Source organism: Mustela erminea, chromosome 7 (assembly GCF_009829155.1).
Source record: "Mustela erminea isolate mMusErm1 chromosome 7, mMusErm1.Pri, whole genome shotgun sequence".
In the NCBI taxonomy this organism is placed as follows: Eukaryota; Metazoa; Chordata; class Mammalia; order Carnivora; family Mustelidae; genus Mustela; species Mustela erminea.
Genome location: NC_045620.1, coordinates 104985576 through 105007543, shown reverse-complemented (window position 1 = coordinate 105007543; position 21968 = coordinate 104985576). Strand labels below are relative to the sequence as shown.

Here is a 21968-nt window from a genome sequence, read left to right as displayed (position 1 = left end):
TCTCTTATTCCCATTTCTAGAAAGGAAATATGCTTAAGGAAAAATGTAGAAGCTTGGCCTAGATTTTTTGCACAGAAGACATCTGGAGACGGATGCGGGGAGACTGGTAGAGCTTACAGAGAGAAAGATGAAGGGAAAGAACTCAGCGGAAAGGGCTAAATCTTTAATGAGATTTGGAGAAAGGTTTGTTGGGTGAGGTGCAAATGACCTTTCCCTGTATCTATGCACCAAATAATGTCAGAAAATGCACATTCTCTGCATATGCTTTTGGACTTGAATTTATATTGGGGTTGAAGTAGGGGTTAAAAAAAAAAAAGAGGACATGCTAGAATTTACCTCAAGGCAAGAGCAGAGTTCATCAGGTTGCATAATGAAAAGAAATACATGGGGCGCCTGGGTGGCTCAGTGGGTTACAGCCTCTGCCTTTGGCTCAGGTCATGATCCCAGGGTCCTGGGATCAAGCCCCGCATTGGGCTCCCTGCTCAGCAGGGAGCCTGCTTCCCTCTCTCTCTCTGCCTGCCTCTCTGGCTACTTGTGATATCTCTGTCTGTCAAATAAATAAATAAAATCTTAAAAAAAAATACAAAATAAAAACAGAAATCTTGTATCCCAGCCCCTAAAGTAGGATTTGGGAAATGTTCTCTGTAAAGGACCAGATAGTAAATATTTTAGGTTTTGGTCCCACACAGGATGTCAGTTGTCTTTGGAGTGTGTTCTCTGAAACAGCTGGAAGAAGAAGGGCTATTTCGTCTTATTTCCTCTTATATATTACCATCATTATAATATTATAAAGGTCGCCATTTGCTCTGTTACCTGTCACAGTGAGAATGCTTGTTTTTGGCGTGTTACACGTGTCCTCGGTGGGTGCTCCAGTAGCATGACTAACACACAGTAACGCTGGTGGGGAAATTAGTGTGTAGCCCGAAAGGAAGCAGGTACTTCCCCTCAGTGGAGAGGAAGGGCCACGTGCACTGAATGCAGCAGTGCTCCAGGTCTTGCATTCCCACCACCTTACTAATGCCTGTCCACATTTTTACTCCTCACTTAGGTCAAGGAAGTTGATCCGCTGACTAATGGCTCAGTCATGATTTTTAACACCTCGGCTTCACCACATCTGTATCAAATCGAGCAGCTGCGAGCTCTGGCCAATTACAGCATTGGTGTATCCTGCATGAATGAAATTGGCTGGTCTGCAGTGAGCCCTTGGATTCTGGCCAGCACGACCGAAGGAGGTAATTCCTGGAGTTCAGAATAAATATTGCCCCTAATAGCATGTGATTAAACAAGTCCTTCCCGGTGGCCTTGAATTAGAGTTTCAACTTTGCTTTGTTTGGTCTTTGTTTCTGGACCATTTTATTTTACTGCGGTAGCCACTGAAGAAGATACTTCCTTCTTTTTAGTGACAAAACTTACACTTACTATGAACAGATAATATGTTCTTTTACATAGGAAGATAATCACAACACACTTTATGGCATATATTATTTTAAGTTAAAATATAATAATATAAAAATTATTCATCGTAGCGTCAAGGTCAAGAAAAAATGAATGTGGGGCACCTGGATGGCTCAGTGGGTTAAGTGCCTTCAGCTCAGGTCATGATCTCTGGGTCCTGGGATCGAGTCCCTCATTGGGTTCTCTGCTCGGCTGGGAGCTTGCTTCCCGCCCCCCGCCCCCACCCCGCTTGCTTCTCTGCCTACTTGTGATCTCTCTCTGTCAAATAAATAAATAAAATCTTTAAAAAAGAAATAATGAACGTGAAGATGGTTCATGTTTACCAAACACCACGTGCCCGGCCCCACATTAGGTGCTATGCATGAATTATTTTATTCGCTCCTCAGAGAAGCCCAATGAAGTAGGTTCTCTCTATGCTGACTTGCTCATAGCAAATTTTATTTATATCTTTAAACTTTAAAGAATTTTCCAGGGGCGCCTGGGTGGCTCAGTGAGTTAAAGCCTCTGCCTTCAGCTCAGGTCATGATCCCAGGGTCCTGGGATCGAGCCCCATATCGGGCTCTCTGCTCAGCAGGGAACCTGCTTTCCTCTCTCTCTGCCTGCGTCTCTGCCTACTTGTGATCTATGTCTGTCAAATAAGTAAATAAAAATCTTTTTAAAAAAATAAAATTAAAAAAATAAAGAATTTTCCATTGTGCTGTTTTTGATTTCTGAGATTTTTGTTACCGTCTATGAATATTATATTCCTGTTAAATTCAGATCCACAATTTCTGTTCTTTCCCAATTTAGAGCTCTAGGTTGTAGAACGTCTTTCCTGCCCTTAACTCGGGCCTCACCTACTCAGTGCTCTAGTCATAATAGAGATGGGGGAGGAGGGCAGACAGGTCAAGATCAGAAATCTTCAGGGTTAACCCTTGCACAAAATGACTCTCTGGTGCCAAAATTATAAGATGTCTTCTTCTCTCAAATGATAAAGAAAAGCCTTTGAGAACAGTTTTTATAGGCTGTGTTTCATTTTCATTCAGTTCAAAAATACTTTCCTCACTTCTTCTTTGACCCATTAGTTATTCAGCTATGTAACTTAGTTTCCAAATATTTCGGGGTTTTGCCCGAAATCTTTGTATTCCTGATTTCTGATTTCACTCTGCTGGTGCCTAAGAACATAATCTGTATCACTTACTTTGAAATATATTGAGACTCTTTCTCTATGGCCCAGAACACATCTTTCCTGATAAGTGTATGGTGTGCTCTTGGAGAGAACGTGTGTTCTGTTCTTCTTATATGGAGTAGTCTATAAATGTCAGCTTGGTTGAGTTGGTTGATAGCGTTTTTCAGATTACATTCTTACTGCTTTTCTGCCTATTTCTATCAATTATTTAGAAAGAGACATTGAAATCCACAGTTATAATTTTGGGTTTATCCATTTCTTTTTGATGCTCTGCCCGGTTTTGCTTCATACATTCTGAAGCTCTGTTATTTTATGCATATAGATGCTTAATACTACTATGCTCTCCTAATAATTGGCCACCTTCTCATTATGAGATTGCTTCCTTTATCTTTGGTAGTATTATTTTCTGTAAGATCTACTTCGATATTAATGTAAGCCATTTTAGCTTTCTTTTGAATATGTGATATATCTTTGATTCCTCCTTATTTTTAATTTATTTGTGTCTTTCTGTGTAACACAGAGTGATCCAAGTGTTTTGGTTGGGACACCCCAAAGTGTCAATATTGGTTTTCTTTCCTCTAGGACCACTCACTTTCTCTAGCAAAGAAGTCCCCTGTTTCCCGCCTTAGGAATGTAAATATGGCTGCCGATACTCTAGGAGCCGGGTGAGGAAGAAGAGTGAGGCAGAGTCCTCCTTGTTCAGTGTACAAACTTCCACTTATTTCCCCAGTTGTCTGTCTGGCCTCTCATTGTGCCTTCATTCTGCCAGTGCTGGAAGGCCAAAGGTTTTTCAGTTCGGAGACCAAGGTGGCTTCCTGTCTCCAGGGGGATTTGGAAGGTGTCCCTGGCAGGTGTGTGGGAGTAGGTTAGAGGCATCTTGAGGACTAGCTACTTCCCAGTCAAACTTTCAATCTTCTGGTACCGGGGCCCACAGCGTCTGAGCCTCTCCATGTCCTTTGGGGAGTACAGGCTTGCTGAATTAGTTACACCTTCTGTGTCTCTTTTTCAGCTTTCAAGTATATGTTGATGTTTCTTTTCCACTGTTGACTCTACTGTACCTTATGAGTTTATACTGTTTTAAATTCCTTAGTGTTATCATAGAGGGGTTTCATGAGGAGCAGACATAAAGACATGTTGAGGGGCCCCTGGGTGGCTCAGCTGGTTAGGCAACGGCTTTTGGTTCCGGTCGTGATCCCAGAGTCCTGGGATCAAGTCCTGCATCAGGCTTCCCCTGCTATGAGGGAAGCCTGCCTCTCCCTCTCCTTTTCCTTCTCCCTGCTATTCCTCCTGCATGTGCTCTCTTTCTCTCTATCAAATAAACAAATAAAAAATCTTAAAAAAAGAAAAAATGACATGTTGAATTAGCCACATTTATCCGGAAATTCTACAGCTGATTTGAAACTATATGACTCAGTTCACAACACAGCTTTAGCTGCATGACATTTCCTAAGTAGAAATGAAGGTTAGAGTACCCTTTTGTTTTCTTTTTAGGCATATCAGAAATATATAACTTAATCTCCCCTAAATACAACTATAGGCAGTGGTTTGGCATGTATTACAATTATTTTTATTCTTTCTGTATTTATATAAAACTTTTTTTAATTCTAAAGTGGATTGTTACATACCTTTTTTCAGTTTGATTTTTCCCTCCATTAGATATTTTTTCATATCTACACACCTGATCTACCTAATTCTTTTCAGTGGCTGGGTAGCAAGTAATCCATTGGAAAATGTATCAAAATTTATTACATCATAGTTATTGACTGAGCATTACATTTATTCCTTTTTCTCATTATTTTGCTTCAGTAAATGTAATACAGGAGAATTTTTTAGATTAAATTCCTTTAAATAAAATACATGGTCAAAGAGCATATTATTTTCAGGTGGATTTTTTTTTTAAGATTATTTATTTTTATTTTTTATTTTTTTATTTTTTATAAACATATATTTTTATCCCCAAGGGTACAGGCCTGTGAATCGCCAGGTTTACACAATTCACAGCACTCACCATAGCACATACCCTCCCCAGTGTCCATAACCCCACCCCCCTCTCCAAGCCCCCCTCCCCCCAGCAACCCTCAGTTTGTTTTGTGAGATTAAGAGTCGCAGATTATTTATTTTTAAAGATTATTTATTTATTTGAGAGAGAGAGAGGCCGAGTATAAGGATGGGGAGAATAAGAGGGAGGGAGAAGGAGAGAATCAGAAGCAGACTCTGCACTGAGCACAGAGCCCTATGCAGGGCTTGATCTCACACCCCTGAGATCATGACCTGAAGGGAAAGCAAGAGAGTCAGATACTTCACCCACTGAGCCACCCAGGTGCCCCCATGTTATTTTCAATTTTAATAGAGAATAGTCAAGTTCCTTGTTCCCAAAAAGTAATCTGGTAATGACCTTGACCTGTTTTCCAAATTATTTTGTACATATATATAATACATGCATACTTTTTTTCCTAAGCACTATGACTTTTATCCTTGTATCCTCGTGAGAAATAACAGATAAGTGGGTATGTGACTTAAGCAGAACGTACTATAAACCAGAAAGTGAAAACCAGAGTTAAATTTTATATTTTGACATCCAGGCATTACCATTTGATCTTCTGGTCTTTAATAATGAGATGTCTTACACACACACACACACACACACACACACTTCTTTTTTTTTAATTTTCTGACCGATTAGCTCAGTTCTCAGACCATTAGTAACCTGCCTTTGGACTTTAAAATGGTAGCTCCCTGCCTTGTACATCTCACATGAAACAGAACTGATCTCCAGTCCATCTGGTTGACCTTCCACCTCACAGGTGGAGAACTGGAGAGCCCTGTTTAAATTGCTTCCCCAGGAGGAGACCAGGAGCACCACAACCTCCTTCCTTGCCTTTCCTTGTCTTTGTGATTTTAGTTTGGAAAAGTGCTTACTTTTTAAAAACTTCTGTGGTATTTCAGGGGCACCTGGGTGGTGCAGTTGGTTAAGTGGTTGAGTGTTGGTTTCAGCTGAGGTCATGATTTTGGGGTCCTGGGATTCAGCCATGTGTTGGGCCCCACACTCAGCACCGAATCTGCCGTAGGATTCTCTCTCTCCCTCTGCCCTCCCCCCAACTTACTCTCCCGTGCTCTCTCTGTATATAATAAATAAATAGATCTTTAAAAAATAATAAAACTTATGTGGTAATTCAATGCCCCTTAAGTGAAAAGAGGGTGAAAATCTGCTATTAATCTCAGATTTTGAATGCTTGCCATAGAATATTTGAAAACCAAACATTCGGAAACTAAGAAGAAAATGTACCTCTGTGTACTTTTCTCTGTGGTCCCTCATTATTCTCTCTTTCTTTTGTAGCCCCTTCAGCAGCACCTTCGAACGTCACCATGTTTCTGAATGAATCTAGTCATAAGGTGGACATCAGATGGGTCAAGCCTCCAATTAAGCGGCAAGAAGGGGAACTGCTGGGCTACTGGATCTCTCACGTGTGGCAGAGTGCAGACACTTCTGTAAGTCTGATCTCTGAAGGAGTTCACTTGTCTCCTTAGATTTCCTCATTTAATCCTCTTGTAGAAGCTTTCTTTCTGTTGTGAGAAGACCAGGAATTATCGAAGAAGGCCACCTTTCACTGAAGAGATAAAATTCCAGGGAATCTTTGGGGCTTTTCTCGCTCACTCACTCATCCATTCATTTATGTATTCAGTAAATAAGTGTAGGACATATCTCTGTATCAGTTGATTCATGCCTTCTGGGAACTTGGGCTCTTGTAGGAAGATAGTTGAGAGCCACCCAGATAGATTTCGACCGACCCCAGGGTCGAAAAGCTGTGTGGTTTAGCAGTCCAGCCATTCATGGCCCCTTAGAAACTCCAGAAGATGCTTTTTTGAAGAAGATTGTCAAGGAAGAGCCCCAGCCTCCTAGAGAATGGCAAGGGGCAACCGGACTCCAGAGGACAGGGTTAAGTCAGCAACAGGCTGCCTTAATGCAGCTCCACAGAAGTAGGGACGATGCCTGCATGTGGTTGGGTAGGCAGCTCCCAGACAGGCCCCCTTCCCACCTGGGAAGATGAAGAGAATTGAGGTGACACTGACTTCTTTGTGGCACAGTGTCCTTGGAAAGGCAGAAGCACTGACTTCATCATCAGGACCGTCTCTTTATTACCATCGTGCAAAGCTGACTTTTGCTTGATCAACCTGGTCCTGGAGATAGAGCAGATGTTAGCATCCTTGTGGCATTTGTGGGGGGCATCTCATGAAAGTAGTGTGGCTGCTTAGCAGGAAGAGGGACAGAGTCAACAGCTGCCCCCACAGATGACATCCAAGCTTTGTTTCAGTCATTTTCCACCTCACGTCATCCAGCTTTATAGAGTATTTTTTTTAAAAGATTTTATTTATTTATTTGAGAGAGAGAGATCACAAGTAGTCAGAGAGAGAAGAGGAAGTAGGCTCCCTGCTGAGCAGAGAGCCTGAGTGGGGCTCAATCTCAGGACCCTGAGACCATGACCTGAGCCGAAGGCACCCCCACTGAGCCATCCAGGCACCCCGTGCGTCATCCAACTTTTCCCAAAACTGCTCTTTCCCCAAAGCACAGTAGGAATTTCTTCTTCTCCTTCTTTTCCTGACTCAGTTTACCTATCAGGAAGCAGACTCTTGGAAGCAGTAGGTGATGGGAGATAGGAAAAAGAAGGCTTGAAGTCCATGACTTTTTGTGCCTCAGAGTGACGACAGAATGTTGTCTATACAAGTCAAACCCCTGCTTAGGAGTGTTGCAGCCACGAAAGAAGCCTCTTGTCTCTTGGTCTTTGGGCCTAAGGCCTCTGTGTAGGGTGCTTCTTTGATTAACAGTATTTCCAGAGTGGCTGAATCAGGGAAATCAAGTGCCTCTCTCAGAGACAAGCCCCTTTCACAATGCTAAATTGTGAACAGTCCCTGAAGGGCCAATCATTGTATTTCGGTTCAGTAGGATTTTATTTTTCCCTGGTTGGCAGAAGATAGTCATTATCAGCAGACACTTGAGAGGTCTAAAAAAACCCCACAGTTTTGTTTAAAGAGCTGCAGGTCATCCTTTTGACTTCTGGCGTGAGTGAAATCTGCTTGTTTCGAGGGGACGTCTGGAGCTGAGGTGTGCTGAAGGGCGAGAGTGAGGAAAGCCTCGCGGATGACGCAGCGGAGAGCCTCGTGCCCTAAATGCCACCCACAGCCCGCTGCACTGCTCATGCTTGTTGCCCTTTGTTCAGAACGGTCCCCCCTGTGGTGAGAACAATACTGCCACAGTCAAGGCTGTGACCTTTCCAGTCATTACCTCCTTGGAGATGCTGGATCATCCCAGTGAGAACATCATTTGCATTGTACCCAAGCTATACAAAAGACTCAGTGGCTCACTTTCCTCAGGATCACATTCTCTCTCTCCTTTTTTTAAGATTTTATTTATTTATTCATTTGACAGACAGAGATCACAAGTAGGCAGAGAAGCAGGCAGAGGGTGAGGGAGAAGCAGGCTCCCTGCTGAGCAGAGAGCCCGATATGGGGCCGATCCCAGGACCCTGAGGTCATGACCTGAGGCGAAGGCAGAGGCTTACCCCACTGAGCCATGGCAGCTCAGCTTCAAGCTTGTGGGCCACCACTGGAAGCAAAGAAAAACACTGAGGGAAAAGCCAACCCTGGGAGGATCCTAAAAACCCCTGCCCGAAGTGAAGTTTGAAATGATCTCTGTCCCCATCACCTCTGTCTCCTGAACTCCCTTCATTTCAGGAGGGCAAGACTCAGACACAACTTCTTCTCTCAAAACAGTTCTTTCATTTCCAGTTTTAGCAAACTCTATCTAAAGGTATATCTTCTCTATGCAAAACAATGGAATTGGATATTTTTGGAAGGTATTTCCAGGTTTTACTCTAACAAGGGTGGGTTTTTTGTATGCAGTTTCAGAACTTTCTTAGAAGTGATCCTTGGGGGCACCTGGGTAGCTCAGTCGGCTACGCAGCTGCCTTCGGCTCGGGTCACGATCCCAGGGTCCTGGGACTGAGTCCTGCATTGGACTCCTTGCTCAGCGGGGAGCCTGCTTCTCCCTCTGCCTCTGTTTGCCACTCTCCCTGCTTATTCTCTCTCTCTCTCTCTGACAAATAAATAAATACAATCTTATTTTTAAAATGTTAAAAAAAAAAAAAAAAAGATGTGATCCTTGGGTGGGTTATTGTTTATACCTTTGTTATCCCACCTGTTATGTCACTTTCAGACTAAGAAACTCCTGATATTTACTGTGTACCACAGTTACTTGATCTGGATGAAGATTCTGGCCTTTTTTTGTTCTGTTTTTCTTTATATCCCTTGCATTCCAAATCTAAGCTCAAAATCTAAAAGTCAGGAGCAATTACAATCTAGTCTCCTTGAACGTGGGGCCACGTCTCACTCATCTTAGTACCATCTAAGCAGAGGACTTTGAACTTGTTTTCTAAGCATTTATGACACTGGGCTCGATGCATAGACCTGGCTGACGCCTATACCAGCTGGAGAGTTTCTCTTTCTGATGGGACAGCCTTTGGATGAGTGTGGACTAGTGTTTCCCATCCATTCCCACTCCTATAAATTGTCAGTAGAACACGAGAAAACATTCTTTTCCATGAGAAAAGAATTCAGCGAGCAAATAAGCTTATAAAATATTGCATAGTATACCCCTTTCTGGAAGATCCACAGTGTGTACTGGCAAGTTTAAGGCTCTTTGATATTTTATGGTAAATAAGTATGTTTAACTTTGACCCAGAATTGCCCATATGGTAAACAGAGGCTCATTTTTATATGTGTTATTCTTACAAAGCTCATTATTATGGGATTGTGGCTCTAATGCTGGCTTAATTGTGTTTGGAAAGGGTAGAGATACTAGATCAGAGGGAAGTTTCAAAGTAGATTATTAGGGGCCTAGAGAGAACCGGACATATAGAAGCAACTTCTTTTTAAAGACTTAAAAGAGCCACAGTGCATTTGAGGATTCCTTCCTCAGGCCGAGAGCACTGCTTCCTGACAGTCCGCAAGGCTGGATTCTGGCGTGTGCCCCCTGCCTCTTCCTTTCCTCATCGCTTCCTGTCACTCAGTGTCAAAGGAGGGCAGAGCATTTGAGTCGATGTCCTGTGAAAGTATGAGGAATAGGTGAGATTCTTGTAGGATTGGTCAGCCAGGTGTCTGGAATACTTACGAAACCCAAGGGTTGATCCAGGATGGTACATATGGCCTGGACAAGAAACTGACAATGGTGGTAAATTCCATGAATTGTACAAATAAACTTCTTCTTTTGGGGGACTAGCTAGCCTTGATTATTTTCTCTGATGTACCAAGACTTGAAATATACTGCAAAAGTCACTTCTGTAAGAGGACCATCTATTTATAGAGAAAGATGATCCACATATAGGACCTCATAGGTGATATAGGAGTAATAATGACCACCATGGGTTACTTACAGTGTGCCAGACTGTGTGCTAACTGTGGCACATAGAGGAATCCATTGACTCCTTACAAAAACACTGTGAAAAAGATATTCTTACTTTCAATGTTCATTTGAGGAAACTGAAGCTCAGAGATGTGGAGTAACTTACACACAGTCACAGAGCTTAAAATTGGCAGCACTGCGGTAAGAACTCAGGCTGGACTGACTCCAGAGCCAGTGTTTTTCTGAGCCCGCTACTCCTTCCCACATGCCATTGGCTTTCTGCATGTGTGTCTTGCTCAAATTCCACTCCGTTGCCTCTTAGCAAAAAGAAGTAGGAACAGAGCATGTTTGAAGAGTAAGATTTGAGTTTTGCGTGGACACCTGTGAACAGGAAGCCTGTTCACTTTTGTGATCACTTTTGTTGTCATAGCAGCACAGAAGCTTTGACCTAGTGGTTCCTCCCCCATTGAGTGTTACTGTTCTTTGAGGCAATAAGATGGGCCTTCTTTTTTTTTTTTTTTTAAATAAAGATTTTATTTATTTATGACAGACAGCACAAGCAGGGGAAGCAGGGGAGGGAGAGGGAGAAGCAGTCTCCCCGCTGAGCAGGGAGCCCAACATGGGACTCGATCCCAGGACCCTGGGATCATGACCTGAGCTGAAGGCAGCTGCTTAGCCGACTGAGCCACCCAGACACTCATGATGGGCCTTATTCTAAATTACAGTTATGAACTCCAGGGCTGTGGATTCTTACAGACTTGGGAGATATTAAAGTCTTTGGATTACTGGAAATGAATACTTATGGTAGTAGCTCTCACTGACTGTAGGCCTCACAGGAAAAAACAGAAACTGTCTCCTAAGATACGCTGTCACTTTCCCCAGTGGGCACAGTCCACATGAAAAGACAGATTTTAAGTCGTCAAGGATACATGCCTCAGTGGGTGAGGATAAAGGCTCACGGAATGAGAAATGGGCAGTTAGCCCATGGTGTGTGCCCTAGGACAAGAACACCTCATGCCACGGAAATGGCCACCCCTTCTGCACTCCGCACCCTGACCGTGAGAGATAATCCCCACAGGGGTGCCTCCTACATGTGTGATTTTAAATGGATTTCTTTGTCAGATTTCAAAATCAAAATGAAAATAAATACTTGGGGATATGGATACAGTCATACCTCTCTTTACATATTTGGCATCAATAGAATATGGATAAATTACATGCATTTTTAAGAACAGGGATCATTTTGGGGGCACCTGGGTGGCTCCGTCTATTAAGCATCCGACTCTTGATTCCAGCTCCGGTCATGATCTCAGGGTCACGAGATTGAGACCCAGTGTGGGCTTTATGCTGAGTGTGGAACCTGCTTGAGATTCTCTCTCTCCATCTGCTCCTTCCTTCCCCAGTCCCACTCAAGCACACACACGCACACACTTTTGTGAATCGCCAGGTTTACACACTTCACAGCATTCACCATAGCACATACCCTCCCCAATGTCCATAACCCCACCCCCCTCTCCCAACCCCCTCCCCCCAGCAACCCTCAGTTTGTTTTGTGAGATTAAGAGTCACTTACGGTTTGTCTCCCTCCCAATCCCATCTTGTTTCATTTATTCTTCTCCTACCCCCTTAACATCCCATATTGCATTTCCACTTTCTCATATCAGGGAGATCATATGATAGTTGTCTTTCTCCGATTGACTTATTTCGCTAAACATGATACCCTCTAGTTCCATCCACGTCGTTGCAAATGGCAAGATTTCATTTCTTTTGATGGCTGCATAGTATTCCATTGTGTATATATACCACATCTTCTTTATCCATTCATCTGTTGATGGATATCTAGGTTCTTTCCATAGTTTGGCTATTGTAGACATTGCTGCTATAAACATTCGGATGCACATGCCCCTTCGGATCTACATTTGTATCTTTAGGGTAAATACCCAGTAGTGCAATTGCTGGGTCATAGGGTAGTTCTATTTTCAACATTTTGAGGAACCTCCATGCTGTTTTCCAGAGTGGGTGCACCAGCTTACATTCCCACCAACAGTGTAGGAGGGTTCCCCTTTCTTCACATCCTCGCCAGCATCTGTCATTTCCTGACTTGTTAATTTTAGCCATTCTGACTGGTGTGAGGTGATATCTCATTGTGGTTTTGATTTGTATTTCCCTGATGCCGAGTGATGTGGAGCACTTTTTCATGTGTCTGTTGGCCATCTGTATGTCTTCTTTGCAGAAATGTCTGTTCATGTCTTCTGCCCATTTCTTGATTGGATTATTTGTTCTTTGGGTGTTGAGTTTGATAAGCTCTTTACAGATTTTGGATACTAGCATTTTATCTGATATGTCGTTGCAAATATCTTCTCCCATTCTGTCAGTTGTCTTTTGGTTTTGTTAACTATTTCCTTTGCTGTGCAAAAGCTTTTGATCTTGATAAAATTCTGGGGATTTAATTCTTTCACGGTTATGCATGCCCCCTAATTTTGAGAATTAAAATTCTCAAAATTCTCACAAATAGATATATTTGAGTCCTTAGACATGGAAAAGCATGAAGCTGGAAGCAGGCCTGATGGCCCTCATTGGACATGACATTTTTTGCACTTTCAGGAGTGTTAGGGAGTAAATTGTGAAGTAGACATGTTATTTCTCAGCTACCAGATGGACTCACTACAGGGCTCCATCACTATGGGTCTGGACCATAGAGTTGCTCTATTTGATGATCTCCATCCCCCAATTAAATAGAGAATGCCAACAAACTCATAAGCAAAACTGAGTTTACCATAAATAAAATACTGTTTCTTTAAAAAAAAAAAAAGATACTGCTTGATTATACCAAAAAAATTGTTAATTTATTATTTTGTTTACTTAGTTAATAAAAAGAAATCAATGACAAATCTCCTTGGCACCCCGTCTTGGGGGTAGGGGTGGTAGAAAAAACAAAAATATCTTAAAGCTCTATTTCCCCTTTCATCCCTTGTCTGAGGGTATTTCTGAGTCCTGATGGACACTGCTTGTTTAGATGTAGAAAGTCTCTGGGTGGCTGACTCAGTTACCCCCTTGGTCGCCAGTGTTGGGACTGCCCTCTCCCTAAGAGCTAAGCCGTCCCCATCTGGCATCAGTCAGAGTGATTAGCATGAGGGACACCTAGGTGGTTCAGTGGGTTGGAGCCTCTGCCTTCGACTCGGGTCATGATCCCAGGGTCCTGGGATCAAACCCCGAGTCAGGCTCTCTGCTCAGCGGGGAGCCTGCTTCCCCCTCTCTCTGTGCCTGCCTCTCTGCCTACTTGTGATCTCTGTTTGTCAAGTAAATAAATAAATCTTTAAAAAAAAAAAAAAAGATCTCAGGGTCCTGGAATCGAGCCCCGAAGCATCAGGCTCTCTGCTCAGCAGGGAGCCTGCTTCCCCCGCCCCGCCGCCTGCCTCTCTGCTTACTTGTGATATCTCTCTCTCTTTCTGTCTCTGTCAAATAAATAAATAAATAAAAATCTTTAAAAGGAAAAAAAAAAAGTGATTAGCGTGAGACAGGGTGACTAGGGAATAAAGCTGCCACCCCAACCAGGCCTCTGCTCTCTGTGATCCATGGTATCTGTACCCCACCCACGTGGTGTGACCTTTCTCTCGGTCTCTCTGTGAAATCAGAGAAGTCTCCCATAATGTAGAGATTAAAGACCAGTTCCTGGGGCCTCATTTCAGCCTTTACCAGCCCAGTCCCCAACATAAAATTAGTTTCTGACACCAGAGGACAGCATCGTCGAGGTTTGGAAACAAAGGGGATAGTGTCACAGAGGCACTGAGGTCCGGTTATCCCCCCCCCCCCAATCATTTTACCTATGTTTTCATGGCGCGTGTTGCATGGCAGTGGTTATAAAATAAAATAAGTAGAAGTGAAACCAGATTTTTGGAAAATTGAGAAAATTGTGCATATATTACACTGGAGGGGGGGAAAAAAAAGCAAACAGTGCCCGTGGCCTCCTCAATGTAGATTTTAGCCAGAACGCTTATAATTGCAAGGAACAGGAGCCCATTCATGCTGGCTCAAGGGACGCTGGCAGGAGGTCAGTGTCAAGGTACAGTGTGGCTCTTGGGCATTAGGCTGTGGTGGTTCTGAGGGCAGGGGTCTCGAGGAGGCATCCGGCTGCCTCTGCTACATGCTCCTCCCGTCCAGAGGCTTCTTTGCTGACCATTCTAAGTGCCATGCCCTCACAGCCTTAGCTGACTCAGACAGGCCCTGAGCCCTGAGGTTGCTGCCAGCCCCTTCTGGGTTCTTGCCCACCTTTTGGTTCCGTCAGTGTGGCCTGAATGAGGAAGGGAAATGGTGGAAACACGGCCACTGCTCTCCGGGATGCAGGTGGGACGACTTCCCTGAGAGGAACTGCGGGCAAGCTGGCAATGTGCCCTTGGCGCCTCAGTATTTTATTCCCCTTCCTTCCTTTTCTGTCCCCAGAAAGAGCTGTCTGAAGAAGTTGGCTGGAATGGCAGCCATGCTGAGATTTCTGTTCAAGTCCACAACGCCATGTGCACAGTGAGGATTGCCGCTGTCACCAGCGGGGGCGTCGGGCCTTTCAGTGACCCAGTGAAAATATTCATCCCTGCACACGGTGAGAGCCAGGTTCCTTGCCGGCTGATAGCCTCTGTCAGCCCCGGCGATGCACAGATGGCGAGAGTGACCTGTGGGATGGGCCTCTGGTTTAAGGATGAAACACAAAGATGGAAGGAAATGTTGTCAATGATAAAAATCGTTTTATCGTATAAAGATATGCTAACACACTTCACAGAGTGCTGCTACCTGTGAGTCCTCCCTGCTGATGGTAGTACTAAGTCACGAAGGAGAGGAGTCCTTTTGGAATACCAAATTTGACTTGCCCTGGTGAGTTTAGTTTCAGTGATGTCGTTGGACAGGCAGTGTGGCCAGTCCTTAACTCTCTATAATGGGTACTGTTTGTTTATGGGCTAGTGTCCATTTTCTGCGTTATTTAAGCAGTCGGGTTATTACTCATCCAAGCCTTGCTGACGTGATCGGTACAGAACACGAAGCGTTGCCTACGGAAGCTGTCCTTACACGGCATGGGGCTCACCAAGCTGAATGCTCAGCCTGTGTGCCATCTTTTGCATGTTGTTGGAGTAACCTTGGGCAAGCTGCCCCTGTGAGGCCCTGTGTGGCCCCAGACGTTTCCATTAGACCAGGGGAGCCCCCTTTGTTCTGACTCTCACTACTCTGAGTCACTTGATATTAAACTGCTATCGTAAGCTCATGATATTAAACTGCTATCATGCTCACTCATGCATGGGTATCTCTTTCAATATGATTTTTGCATTTACAAATTGGGTCTTTGTACCCGCAGCAGACAGAACTTGGGCGTGGGCGACTGAATTCCTGAATGTGTGTTGTGGTGACCCTCAAACATGCTGAAAGGGAGCCATATTACAGTTTCTGCAGCCCATGGGCTTACATCCAGGGAACATTAGTAACTGGTGATGACAAGCAAGGTGTGTTTCCCTGGTAGAAATTCAGAGACAATGAGATTCTGATTCTAAGGGCATAGGTTAAAAAAAAATCAGAGTTTAAGAGGACAGAGCTCTCATCTTCATACATGGGAAACACTCCAACGTCTTATAAAGCTGTGCCCTTCCAATAGTCCTTGCTTTGCACAATTCCAACATGCATGCATTTCAGTTGCCACAGTTGGGTTAAATCACACCAGTTCCCCAATGACATGGTCTGAACTTGAGTTACCATCATGTAGTCTCTGTAATTGCACGAAGCCTGCACTTCGCCGCCAGCTGTCCCGTCCACAAACCCCTACGTAAGTAACAGATGCACATCATGATTGTAACCAGTCTTGTCACTTGTCTCAAAGTTTCTCAGCGGTTGCAGACTGTACTCCCATGATTCAAATCACACGCATCTAGGAAGACACTTGACACTTGATAAAAATAAGTCCTTGAAAGAGGGTGTTGGTGAACAAAGACAAAGCGCGGCAAAGAAAGGAAGGGTATCGGTGTGAAGTGAACTTGGAATTGAATGCGGAGCGTGGAAGACACAGCTGGCTGTGGGAATGCAGACACGGCTGCCATGTGACTGACTAGCTCTGTGGCCAGGGAATACAGCGAAGGTGACTTTATCACATGAGCCGAGTGGCCGCCCCCAAAAGAGGAAGATGACCCCAAGGAAGTTATGCAAGCCACAGTCTTCACATAAAGGAACGCTCAGAGATAGTTCACAGCTTTGAAAGCATTGAGGGTAAAATGGGGGGAACAAATCCAAACCCAGAAGGGAGTATGAAAATTCTTCAGGGCGCAGAAAATATACTCTTGCCATATCTTAGTTATGGGACCAGAAGAAGAGAGATACTATTCAAACTACTCATGATAAGCTTTTCTACAAAGAAATGTAGTCTTTGAATTCTCAACATTTCTGGTGTTTTAAATTAAAGTAGACCAGATAAATAAGGGTTTATCATTGTTTCCAATTCCTTATACATTCAAAACTGACATGGAGAGAGTCCCCCCTTTAATTATTAAGATCACTGTGCGTGGTCTCCTCTCTCACCATCAGAGTGAGGACTGCCCACGTATGCAGACCACGGAATATGCAAGGACTAAGTTCTAGAGGTTTTGACTATCTTCTTTCCCTTTTACGAGCCGGTGTTTCTTACATATTTTGGATCCCAATGGGATGTTTTCAATGGATCCTATTGATTTTTTTACTAGGTTGGATAGATTCTGCTCCCTCATCAACCCCAGCACCTGGCAACACAGATCCTGTGCTCATCATCCTTGGTTGCTTTTGCGGATTTGTTTTTATCGGGTCAGTTTTATATATTTCTCTGATCATCAGAAAAAGAATCCAGGAGACAAAGTTTGGGTAAGTCTCCCCAGTTTAAAATGTTTTGCTCCATGGTATCATATGCTTGTTCTGCCAACGGATAATGCTTCTCCTGCTGGCTCAGCTCCTCACCCCTGTACTCAGCTGGGGGTCCTGTCTTATGTACATCCTGGGGGCAGGCAGCTTCCATGCTTAAGCTGGAGACAGCCAGCAATGGAAGCCAGACTTGAAAGAGGCTCATTTACGGAGAAGAGCATCACTAGGCCTTCAGTACTCAAACTTGATTGCTGTAAAATGAGGATTTTTGTTAGAAGTCTTAAAAATAATCCTAGTTATTTTTTTTTAAAAACAAATGAAATGTGTGTATAGACAAAAACATCAGATGGAAATTCACCAAAGCATTAGCTATTCTGGATGGTATAAGTGTAGATGATTCTGTGTTTTCCTTTTTTGCTGTATTTTATGCATTTTCTGTAATGATCAGTGATTTTTTCTAAGAGAGAAGAACTTGACATTTTCACATTCAAGTGTAAAAGAGGCTCTTATTCTAATTTTCTATATATCTGACTTTTAGAACAGTAGTTAAGTATCAACAGAGATGGGCAGGCATGTTAAGGCAACCTATGAGAAGAAGGCTAGGTGTGCAGATTTGTTTCTGACTTTGTTTTCTACTCCAGTCCCTCTGTAATGAGTTTGGATTTCCATGAAAACCCGTTTATCACTCATAGAGCAGAGGAAGTATTCTGTAAGAGGCAGGTTGTTGACAGCCTGGAATGGGACAGAGGGAGGGAGGGTGAGTGACTGTTTTGAAGGGAGCTGAGCAACCTTTGTTCATTGCTGCATCGTAACAGTCCTTCTAGAACATTCCACTCCAAAACTTTCCATTGGCATAGAGAGGGGGCTTGAGACTAGAGACTCAACTGCCCTTTATTTGTATCCATCCTAGTCAGGATACTATCCTTCAGTACTTATTAATTCTGTCCCTATAATTATTATATCTTAGTATGTGAATTCTAAGAATTACTATTTAAAAATTTTTTTTTAAATTTTATTTGCGAGAGAAAGAGAGCACAAGCCAGGTGGGAGGGGCACAGGAAGAGAGAGAAGCAGACTCGCCACTGAGCAGGGCTTGATCCCAGGACCCTGAGGTCATGAGTTGAGCCCAAAGGTAGACGGTTAACTGACTAAGCCACCCAGGCCCCACTAATAATGACTATTGTATTTTTTTTTAAGATTTTATTTATTTATTTAACAGAGAGAGATCACAAGTAGGCAGAGAGAGAGGGAAGCAGGCTTCCTGCTGAGCAGAGAGCCCGATGCGGGACTCGATCCCAGGACCCTGAGAGCATGACCTGAGCCAAAGGCAGAGGCTTAACCCACTGAGCCACCCAGGTATCCCAAGAGTGACTATTTTAAAGAAATGAAAAACTCTGATCTAAATCCTGAACATGTAGTTGACTGATGTGCATCCCAGAGTCTAGGTGTTATTTGTGAGCTCATTGTGAAACAGATGCAGAGAACCTCTGCAGAAGTTTTAAGAGTAGCTCAGCAATATGTGAAGGCCTTGTAGGTGAGAACCTGGGCTTTTCAAGAATGAACAAAAACAGGCACTGCTCCTGCCCTCATGGGTGCTCACAGCTGATGGAGAATCAAGCAGTAATCACACAAGTAAATATAAAATGACAACTGTGTTAAATCATATAAAGGGATATGTAAGAGTGTATAATGGGAGAATTTGGCTGCATTAAGAAAGTCAGAAAAGACCTCCCTGCAGAGGTGATCCCTGAACTAAAATATGAAGAAAGAACAGGAGTTATTCGGTGAAAGAAAAGGGAAGGATTGTTACAACCAGAAACAGCAGCACATGCAAAAGCCCTATGGTGACAAGGAGCCTGGCATAGAGAGAGGAAGGCACTGCCCTAGAAGACAAGATGCTTGTGTTCTAACATTAATTCTGTCACTTAAATGAAACATGGTTATTTTTCTTCCTTTCCTTACTATATTCTTTGGAAATAAGTCAACGTGCATAGCTCACGCTTACCAGGATGAGGAGTTACGCTTCCTCCACCTCTAAAGGGCAGAGTATCTCCGTAAAATATTTGGAATTCTTCTGCAGAGGTTTGTCTCTACACCTCATTTATGTATTCAGTCACAAACATACCAGCATGGACTTGGGGTATTCATTTTATACTTTGAATTATAATCCAATACTACTTTATGTTGTTGCTCAGACAGTTACAGCTTGGGCCATTGGGAGCTCCTCACTTGTTCTGTGTTGTTGATGGTACTTGGACAGAGTTGTTTTGATTTTGCTAAACAGACCTGAAATAGAGCTATGGGAAGAAACCTCTTTCTCCCAGTGGGAAATGTCTTTGTCATAGAGGCATTTTGAACAGGCAGTGGCTTGATGACATCCTTGTCAAACCAGCCCCTGTCCTGGGAGCCCTTTTCTTACAATATGGGATGTCTTCATTTCTGTTCACCCAGGAACGCCTTTGCAGAGGAAGATTCAGAATTAGTCGTCAGTTATATAGCAAAGAAATCCTTCTGTCGGCGAGCCATCGAACTCACCTGTAAGTTAACATCCATTTCCCTTTTCTGGCAAAAGTTAAAGTAGTTGAGAGCAAAGAAAGAACAATGAATTCATCAGTAGATCTCTAACAAAAGCCAAAGGAGTCGAAGAATGGATATTTTTAACATGCAAAAGGTCTTCAGAAACCAGAAACCGGCAGTAGCTAGTCAGACGTCGTCGCCATGTGCGCCACTGTTGGCCAGTTTACTGGAACTTTCGAGTGGGCCCTGTGGTAAAGTGGCCGGGTTTAAAGACTCCTAACACCACAAACAGGAACTCACTACAGTGATTGGAGAAGATGTGGTCAGAGGTCAGGGCTTTAAAGAAAACAGCAAAGCAATTGACATGATATCTAAGCTTATTTCTCGCTTTTCTGTGGCAACCCACTCAGAGAAGAATTTGCCAAGCAGTTAATTTACCTTTACTCTGCCCTTTGCCAACATACTTCATAACAATCATGGTTTGAGTTTTGCTGCATCGCAGTGGAGCCTTCTAGTTTGAAGAGTGAGAATAAATGGACAGCTGCGTTCTTGAATAATTAAGAAACAGTGTAGAAAGTAGGTGCAAATATTATCTAATTCGAGCTTCTGGATGCATGCCAAAAGCAAAAACAATAAAACAAATATATAAGTAGGATAGAAAAAGGGGCTCTGAAATAGGAACTTGTTCAAGGAAGAATATTTTTAATTTTTATTTTATTTATTTTATTTTTTTACTTTTCTTAACTGTGGCACACACTGAGTCATTTGCCAATGTTATTGAATTGTTTAATTCATCTTATTAGTAACACCTATTGTCAGTGCTGCATGTTGATACCTTATCGTAGAAGATCTTACTCTCCACTTTCCCGCAAGTACTCAGTTTAGTACTTGTTACATCATTATAATGAGGTTCCATATCCCATAGGTAGAACGGTAGCTTGTTCTCTCAGTGTTTCTTATGGCTGCTGGGCCTCTTTCCCTGGCATTGGACAGGGGAGGTACGCCAATGGCTCTTTTGAATGCTGTTGTTAGGGATAAAATAGCAAATACTCCACTAGAAAGTACCTACTATCTTCCTTTCTCCTTTAAATCAAGGGCACACCCCCCCCTCCCGCCATACCCTCACGAATCTGATTTCTGGCTGCTGATACTGCATGGTGGGAAGAGAAACATGGTTCTGATTTTTATAATCCTTCAGAATTAATCTTGCCCTGAAGAATTCATTTTCCTCACTTTAATCATAACAGAATTAAGGGTGATGCTTTATTATAGGCTTTTTGTGGGGAGAGCCATGCGTACAAAATGAAGAACATGTTTAACTCCTTCAAAGGGCTGTATGTATCATTTTAATAATGTTCAAATGAAAGGGAATACACTGACAATTCTTAATACAGACTCTGTCCCTCCTCTATAGTGCATAGCTTGGGAGTCAGCGAGGAACTGCAAAATAAACTAGAAGATGTTGTGATTGACAGGAATCTGCTAATTCTGGGAAAAATCCTGGGCGAAGGTAAGCAGTTAATTTCTTTTTAAAATGTGAGGTAAGAGGATAAGCCATTTACAGTATTTATATATATATATTTATTATGTAAAGCACCATTTTGTGACTTTAACTTATAATGCAGATAGTTCTATTTTATAATTTATTAAAATGAAAAAGTGAATAGTGGTTTTTGAAACTCAGATTAGGCATATGAAAAGGACCTCTATGGTGCCTTGCACAGACAGTAGGGCCTTGAAAAATATTAATTCCCTTCCTTCATTGAAAAAGCGTGCAATTCATTGGTCAGTTTCCTCTTTACTCTAAATACCTCTGGTTCTTAAGTTTACTGTCTTGGGCACTTTCCTAATTAGTTAAATAGGAACAAAAGTGAAAATACGTTGTTTGTCAAACTGATACTAGGATGAATGATCATGGTATTAAGAATTTCTACTTTATAAATGTCAGTAACGTTTTCTACGTTGTTCTCTAAGTGTATTGGATCAGTTATAATGCTTAATAAAATGACGGGCTGAGCCGAGCCTGAGCCAAGCAGGCTTGTGACAAGCAGGAGTCACAAGCAGCTTGTGACAAGCTTGTGCATGGCCTGTGTCCCTGGTTTGCGAGTGTGGGTGACCCCATTGGGCTCTGCCCGGCTACCGCATATGGGTCACTCTCCGGTCACGTAAAAACAGCAGCGGGAGAACTGTAGCATTTCTGTGGTCCAGGAAGATTCTCCACAATCTGTATAGATGTCGTCTTACTTCACAGGAGAGTTCGGGTCTGTGATGGAAGGAAATCTTAAGCAGCAAGATGGGACCTCTCTGAAAGTGGCTGTGAAGACCATGAAGTGTGAGTTACCGCTGATGAAACACCTTCCTGCCGGTGTAGGCAGTTGGGGCAGTAACCTGGTGTTTTGTAAGGCCAGTGAGGGGGTTCGTGTGTCATGCTCTCAGTCACTGATGGGTCCGGAGGCCATCCAGAACACTGTGTGGTCACAGAGAGAAAGTGACCGTCAGGAGCTCTTCATATCTTCATGGTATATACTTTATACTCAAAGAAATTATGTTTGTTACTTACACCACGCCTTCCTC

At 43.0% G+C, this 21968-nt stretch overlaps 1 protein-coding gene across 1 annotated transcript in view; it reads left to right on the top strand.

Annotated features, from left to right (window-relative positions):
- MERTK (MER proto-oncogene, tyrosine kinase) overlaps positions 1-21968 on the top strand; it is a 113554-nt gene that overhangs the window by 68844 nt on the left and 22742 nt on the right. The window contains exons 7-13 of the mRNA XM_032352766.1: positions 1049-1232; positions 5961-6112; positions 14460-14613; positions 16727-16880; positions 19329-19414; positions 20809-20904; positions 21646-21726. Of these exons, the coding sequence (XP_032208657.1) occupies positions 1049-1232; positions 5961-6112; positions 14460-14613; positions 16727-16880; positions 19329-19414; positions 20809-20904; positions 21646-21726 (907 nt within the window). The remainder of the gene's footprint in view (positions 1-1048; positions 1233-5960; positions 6113-14459; positions 14614-16726; positions 16881-19328; positions 19415-20808; positions 20905-21645; positions 21727-21968) is intronic.